Raw genomic sequence first — 7,983 nt, 5'->3', positions numbered from 1 at the left:
GCAGCTGTTCTCTTGAGCTGCCACAAGTTGGAAAACAAGTTTGGCTCCCAAATTAGTCTCCTTGGAAAACCGTTTTGTTTCTTTTTTTACTCCTAATGCCATTGCCAACCTCTGCAAATACTTTTTCAGTGATAGATTTTATTTTAAATGACCGTTTTTGTGTCATAACGTGTAAATAAAGGTGGCGGGTGTACTCCTCGCTTATGTATGAGGTAGTAGAATGTCTTTGGACAGTTTTTCAGTGACCATACAGAGGTTGGTAACCTCACTGGTGTGTGTATCTGTGATGGTGATCGCTACTTCTCTGCTGTGAACACAAATCAATACTCATCAACATTGAAAATAATTGCTTCTCACAAATCGTTCACTGTTCAGTGTGTTTACTGTGGTATTACCTATTGATTTCTCTCTTCCTGATCGCTATTTATAGTTCACTCCGTACAAGAGCTGCTTTCGATTAATCCAGCTGATTCTCCGCACGTCAGTCCTATTAAACCTCCACCTTCTCTCCATCTCCTCCTGCTCTTCCTATTCCTATTTGGTCACGTCCTGTTGTGGTTGGTGTGCTTTCGTCCTAGATCAGCCGTTTTTTTTTTTTTATTTTGTCACCTTTCTACTATATGCACAAAGTCTGAAAGTTTGTGGGAAGGGAGTCGACTGATTGCATCAACCCCAATACTTGACTGGTGCTTTATTCTATTGGCCCCAAAAGAATGAAAAGTAAAGTTGACGTAGATGTAGATATATACATAGATGTATGGATATATGCATATATTTATATATTACTTATTTTATTGTATGATCGAACGCCATGCATTCTTTTCCAAGTATATATATATATATATATATATATATATATATATATATATATATGTATGTATGTATGTATATGTATGTATATGTATATATATTTATAAATGTTTGTGCATGTTTTTGTTTCTTTTCCAATCATACTATCTCACCTCTGTTTACATAATAAATTGTCCCCCAAACATCTAAATATTAGTAAAGTCTTTTGTCGTAAGGCTAGACAATCGATTCAATTAATGTAATCATTAGGTATGAAGGGCCACCAAATCACTGGCAGAGAATCTAACTTGACTGTAGGAATTTGTACAAATGGCAATTGACTAATGTTCTTTGCATAAGACAGGATGATGGAACAGTATATTTAGACTCCGGGAATAAGAATCAATAGAGTGGGAAGTGAAATTGGTAGAGGTAGGTGATGGAGAGGAGAGGGGTGGGGTGGGGTGGAGGTACAGGTTGATAGTAAGAAGTAAATGGTGATGATGTTGATGGAAACTTGGTTAAATAAACTACCCTGGAATTTTCCAGTTAATTAGTCAGAGAGGGTTTACACCACCACCACCACCATCATCAACAACAGCAACGGCAACATCTGTCTCCTCCCCCCACCCACACACACATGCTTCATAGAACAAAAATAAAAGAAAAAAAATCAAAATAGATTAAATTGGAGAAAGCAAAAACAAACCAAGTCTGGATTATGAAAAAATCCCTCCAAAACAACATAAATATTGATTCTTTTTATTTTAGATTTATTATTTCTTGTATTTATTTGGACTGTGGCCATGCTGGGGCAATGCCCTTCAAGAGTTTTAGTCAAACAAATCAACCCTTTTGATTTTTGTCTTACTCTACAGGTTTCTTGTAGTTATTCGATGTTTAAGAAACCCTGTTACATAAAAATAATTAAGTATTAAATAATCAAGGTTTAATTTTTTTTTCTTGCATTTCAGGAGAAGTTTGATTGTCTTTGTAATGTATCCTCATTTGTTGTCCTTGAGGCAAATAATAAATGTTATTGGTGTCATTTTTTTTCTCTAATTCTTTGTTTGTTGTATTTCAGGAGAAAGCTATCGAGATAAAGAATAAAGTGGATCTCCCTCATTTAAGAGACCCAAACCTCATTAAAGACAATGATTTGACTTCCTTGAATTATCTCAATGAACCAGAAGGTAAGCATAATGTGAGTGTGTGTGGTTGTCATGCTGGTGGTGGGTGTCTGTATCACACAAATACACCCCGTCGAAAGGGTTAATCTGAAAGCATGATCAAAGAGCTTTTCACTTATAGCTTCAGTGTAAGGAGTGATGGTGTGGGTAGGATTGGTAACAGTGAAAATTGAGATGGTGGTGTGGAGGATATATATATATCAGTCTTCCAGCTGTGAGACTATTTTGTTTACAAACACACACACACACACACACACACACACACACACACACACACACACACACACACACACACACACACACACACACACACACAAGCACACATTGTTTATCTTGTTCGTCATCACCATCATCATTATCATTTAACGTCTGTTTTCGATGCTGGCATGGGTTGGACGATTTGACTGAGAACCAGTAAGCTAGGGAGCTGCACCAGGCTCCAATCTGATTTGACACACGGTTTCTACAACTGGATCTTATATTAACCGTGGTTGTGTACCTGCGTATGTATACACACACACACACACACACACACACATTGTTTGTCAAGTTTGGCATCTTTCATCAAGCTGTTTCTATCTCTATTTCAGTTCTACACACACTCAAGGTCCGCTTTATTGATAAGAATATATTCTACACATATTGTGGTGAGTAAATTTCTGTTACTTTATATATTTATGTGTATATCAATCGAAGTGTACAGTATTATGTATCCATCACAGCCGATCTTACCTATTGGTTTCGCACTCGGGTTTCAAAAGAATGTTAGGTAACAGTCCAATTATGTAACTCTGCACTCATCAGAGGTAGCCATTATGGAATGAAATATGGCCATATTTCATTCTTTATGGACTCTTAGGCAGTATATATATATATATATATATATATATATATAGAGAGAGAGAGAGAGAGAGAGAGAGAGAGAGAGAGAGAGAGAGAGAGACCTTTTTTTCTGTTACCTATTTGAATCATCAGCTGTATGACAAGAAAACTCCAGAAAAATTGGGTATTACCTGAGCTGAAATAAGTCTATTATACTCTGTGGTTCCAATCAGTTTTTTTTCACCTGTTCATTAATTCTCTCTCTCTCTCACTCACTCACTCTGTGTGTGTGGCCTTCTGCACTATTTCTGTTTATCAGATTCCATTTGCCAGAAACAATTGTTATGCTAATCAACCATCCATCTCATCACAGGTGTACTTTTAATTGCAATATTTACTCCAGTTCAATGCCTTCTCAAATATAATGCAACCTGCCTTTCCCACCTTTGGTGTCTGGAAGCCAGTAATATGTAATATATTTAATGCTTACTCTCCAATATAACATGATCCCTCTCCCAACAGTTTTACTTTGATGTTTTCTTGTTAAATTTCTCACATTATACATGTCTAAATACAGTAATTAAAAAAAAAAATTACTTGTCTCACTCCATTATATAATGTTTCCACCAACATTACTAAAAGTACTATTTCTGGCCTTGATTAAGAAATCCAGCATGAATGGGGCAACTGAAATGATATTATTCACTACAGCAGAGCAGGGCCACCACCAGAAAGTATACAGAAAATTATGTCCAATACTACTGGGTTGGTGCATGATTATTGTGGCGTGTTTTTTTTTCAACAAATTTTATTCAACAAAAACAATAACATGTAACAAAAACATCTTTAACCCACTACCTCCCATAATTCTATTAACTGGAATTTTTTTATGAAACTTTGATTTCTAGCATTAAACCGCCTTAGAAACACACTGGAATGATCAAAATAACATTTCAAAAATTCAGAATAACATTTCAAATAGAAATAAGTGAGATATTGGGTGAAAAATTAGCAAACCTCATTTGAATATCAGAGAAATATACCTAGTAGATGTAGCAAAAAAGGTTAGATATGTGTAAATATTGACAGATAATTACGAAACTTGTAATTTTTACATGATCTCATATGAGATCACTGGTAGGTAATGGGTTAAATGATTATTCCGGAGCATATTCACCATCTACTTCAATTACTGCTTCCCATTTGCTTGGCAGACGGTCAGACCGTCATTTAAAGATGTTTTTGTTAAATATTGTTATTGTTTTTGTTGAATAAAATTTGTTGGAAAAAAGCTTCAATAATTATGCACCAACCCAATGCAAAGCAAATGATACCTGTAAGGTGTAGTTTCTGATAGAATGTACTGTATTGTACGAGGGTGATCCATATTAGCTTCTCTTAAGGACAGCAAGGATGATCTGGAGGGTTCCAAGCACTTAAAAGACTGCTGAAAACGTGTGGATACCTAAGGTTGCAGGTAGTAACCCGCTACCCATGTAAATCCTACCAAGAATAAGACCAAGCCCGAGCTTAGCTTCTATAATAATAATAGTAACAATATTAATAATAATAATAATGATGATGATGATGATGATAATAATTATGATGATGAGGACAGTAATAGTAATAAAAATAATGATGTTGATGATGATAATAATAATAATTGTCTTTCTTTGTTAGGAATTATTCTGGTTGCTATCAATCCATATCAAGATGTGGATATCTACGATGAAACCACCCTAGAGATCTACCGTTATCAGAAGATCTTAAAAAATCTGGATCCTCACATATATGCAGTCGCTGCAGAAGCTTTCAACCAGATGACTAGGTGAGAAAAAACACTATTACCACTAATAATAATAAGAATAATAAGAATGTTAATGATATTGATGATGATTTCTTTTATTTACCTGTAGGGTGACAAATGAGTGAATTAAATAATTAAAATAATAGTAATAATAATAATAATAATAATAAATGCCCTGATGCAGTGCCAGGCATTGGCTCTCATGGCTTCATATCTTAACTGATTGGAAGTGTTATCATATACATTGTTTTGTCTTGGTATAAAAGATGGGTTACAGCAAATATTCTGCTCAATGCCACAGATTTGCTTGTCAGTTGTTTGACTTTAACCAGTTGAGCATGTCCCTCGGTGGCTGACGATATGTGCATCTCTGATCATGAGCAGAAGTAGTGGGGGAGCATCATAGCCATGTGTTGAGAGGAATTCTTTGGGTTTGAATAATTCACCTCTGGGTGCTTTTTAAGCATCCTTAAACAACTCTTATTCAAGGACGTTTTGAGCAGGATGGGCTACTCGACCTGAAGAGAATTCTAACTGGGCCCCACCTGCAAGGCCATGTGCTGTTTATCTTGATATGAGATCACCATCTCGCGCACATATGGTTGTGATGCATGTGCCTGGTGTACCCTTATCAGACTGGTATTTATGATGGGGATACTGGGCTTGGTATATTTTTACGCAGTATCACTTTGATGGCATGCACTGCTCTCTCACTCAATAATAATAATAATAATAATTACCTGTTTCCATGCAAGGTGATTTTTCCCCATGGCTAGACTTGTTTACTTATGAAAGATTGGAAATAGAAGACACTGCTTGCATGACAGGTGTACTCATTTACAACTCTTACTCAGTGTCAAGATAAAGTGACAGTAGCACATACTTTCATTTTCAATGTACCAAATCTACTCACAAGGCTTTGGTCAGCCTTGGGGCTATACTAGGAGACACTTGCCCAATGTGCCATGCCATGGGACTGAACCTTTTCTTTTTTCTCAGTTGTATAACAATATTTGTTGTGATTATGTAACATAGTAGAAGGTGCATATATATATATATATATATATATATATATATATGTGTGTGTGTATATTCAGTATAATCCTTTGTATAACTCATGTGAATAATGATGTTCACTGTATATAAAATTTCTATTTATAGATTCAAAGTGAATCAGTCAATCATCGTTAGTGGTGAGTCTGGTGCAGGAAAGACTGTTTCAGCCAAACATACCATGCATTATTTTGCCAGAGTGGGTGGATCCACCGAGACAGCAATCCACGATAAAGTATTGGCATCCAATCCTATTATGGAGGTAAGTTGAAAAAGTGTTACTATTGTAGTCATACTTTCTCGAGACGAATACCACAGTTTCAAAGCTTTCTACAGTATGTCTGCATTAAGTGTGTTACACAGAATGCAGTTCTAAACTAATACTGATTCCATCACTAATAACAGATTTTTATCCATACTTCTGGCCAGTTGTGACATCAGTGATTTGTCAATCACTGTTTTTTTTTTATATCAGCTAAGGCTAAATTTGTCATAGCACACAGCTGCTGATGGATGCTTGCTACTGATGTCACTCAAAAAAGCAGAAATATGTATCTAGCAATTCCCAGCAGCAATAATAAATAGTCCAGTTGTAATCTAATGGGTTTAATTTCTTAGAAATTATCCCATCTTCGGATGATGTCAGCCAACAAACGCTTCCCTTAGATTTGGGTATCAGTCTCCACTGTGTTGGATGACTATCCTGTCTCTGAGACATTGAGACAACCTCGTATTTGTTTATAAGATGACTACTTGAGACTCCGAAATTTTTGACTAATGCCAGTATAATAGAATAATACAGAATGCTGTGTGTGACTTTTACTTGAGAATGTACCTTAAGAATTTAAAAATGTAAAACAAAGCTATGTATAGACCTATAGGCCAACTTATGTCCAAATCAACTTAGGACCAGTCAGTCAGAACCAATTGTGGTCGTAAGTCGACGACAACCTGTATTACGTAAATGATGCAGAGTCATAATCGTGCTGGGAAAAATGCTTAGCGGTATTTCGTCTGTCTTTACGTTCTGAGTTCAAATTCCACCGAGGTCAACTTTGTCTTTCATCCTTTCAGGGTCAATAAAATAAGTACCAGTTACACACTGGGGATTGATGTAATCAACTAGCCCTCTCCCCACAAATATTAGGTCTTGTGCCTTTAGTAGAAAGGATTATCACATGAATGATAACGAGATATATCAATCAGTAAAATTATCTATTCTACATGTTTTCTGTTAAAACTGGCCTGATCCAGCCTCTCAAACATACCCTACAATGTCATTCTAAAAATACATAATCACATAAAAAGCACCTGAGCAGGTGTCATGTAAAATACACCCAGTATTTCCTCTCCAAATAATTAAAAGCCAACAAACAAACGTATTTTTCATTTTTCTGTTTTCATTTTTATAAAAAATAAAATTTTTTTTTTTTTTTTTAAATATTTTCAGTCTTTTGGAAATGCTAAGACAATCAGAAATGACAACAGCAGCCGATTCGGAAAATACATTGAAATTGCCTTCGGCAGTAAAAACTACATCATTGGTGCTAACATGAAAACATATCTATTGGAAAAATCAAGGTTCTTCTATGATTCTCTCTATATTTTGTACTGTGTGTATATGGTACTGTCTGTGTATGGTACTGCTTATATATGGTACTATTTATATGTGGTACTGTCTGTATATAGTACTTTCTACATATGGTACTGTCTGTATATTGTAATGTCTCTTTATAGTATAATCTATATGTGGTACTGTCTGTATATAGTACTTTCTATATATGGTACTGTCTGTATATTGTAATGTCTCTTTATAGTACTATCTATATGTGGTACTGTCTGTATATAGTACTTTCTATATATGGTAGTCTTTATGGTACTGGTTGAATATAGCTCATTCTGTTTTATGGTTCTATATGCTACTTCTTCCCTTCAATCTTGGGTTCTGCAGGGCCAAAAAGACAAGTGAGTGTCTGACATTGGAAGGGACTTGTCTGCTGTAAGAGACTTTACTAAAGTCCTGCTCACTTGTATCTAAAAGGTGAGGGGATCAAAAGTGTCGATCCCCTCCTTAACCTACTTCCTATATGTATATATATGGCGTTAGGAAGGGCATCCAGCTGTAGAAACTCTGCCAAATTAGATTGGAGCCTGGTGTTGCCATCCGGTTTTACCAGTCCTCAGTCAAATCGTCCAACCCATGCTAGCATGGAAAGCGGATGTTAAACGATGATGATGATGATGATGATATTTGTAAAAATATGTGACACTTATTCAGTAGCCATGATAAAACTCCGAGTTTCGGATGCCAGAGTGGGAGCC

The 7,983-nt window shown here is 35.8% G+C and overlaps 1 protein-coding gene across 1 annotated transcript in view; it reads left to right on the top strand.

Annotated features, from left to right (window-relative positions):
• LOC106873192 (unconventional myosin-Va) overlaps positions 1 to 7,983 on the top strand; it is a 147,027-nt gene that overhangs the window by 46,878 nt on the left and 92,166 nt on the right. The window contains 7 exon segments of the mRNA XM_052974378.1: positions 1,874 to 1,982; positions 2,570 to 2,607; positions 2,609 to 2,626; positions 4,482 to 4,493; positions 4,496 to 4,629; positions 5,770 to 5,923; positions 7,112 to 7,242. Of these exon segments, the coding sequence (XP_052830338.1) occupies positions 1,874 to 1,982; positions 2,570 to 2,607; positions 2,609 to 2,626; positions 4,482 to 4,493; positions 4,496 to 4,629; positions 5,770 to 5,923; positions 7,112 to 7,242 (596 nt within the window).

Source organism: Octopus bimaculoides, chromosome 18 (genome assembly GCF_001194135.2).
Source record: "Octopus bimaculoides isolate UCB-OBI-ISO-001 chromosome 18, ASM119413v2, whole genome shotgun sequence".
NCBI classification, from domain to species: domain Eukaryota; kingdom Metazoa; phylum Mollusca; class Cephalopoda; order Octopoda; family Octopodidae; genus Octopus; species Octopus bimaculoides.
The sequence above is the reverse complement of the archived record's forward strand: the minus strand, read 5'-3'. Positions and strand labels throughout refer to the sequence as shown.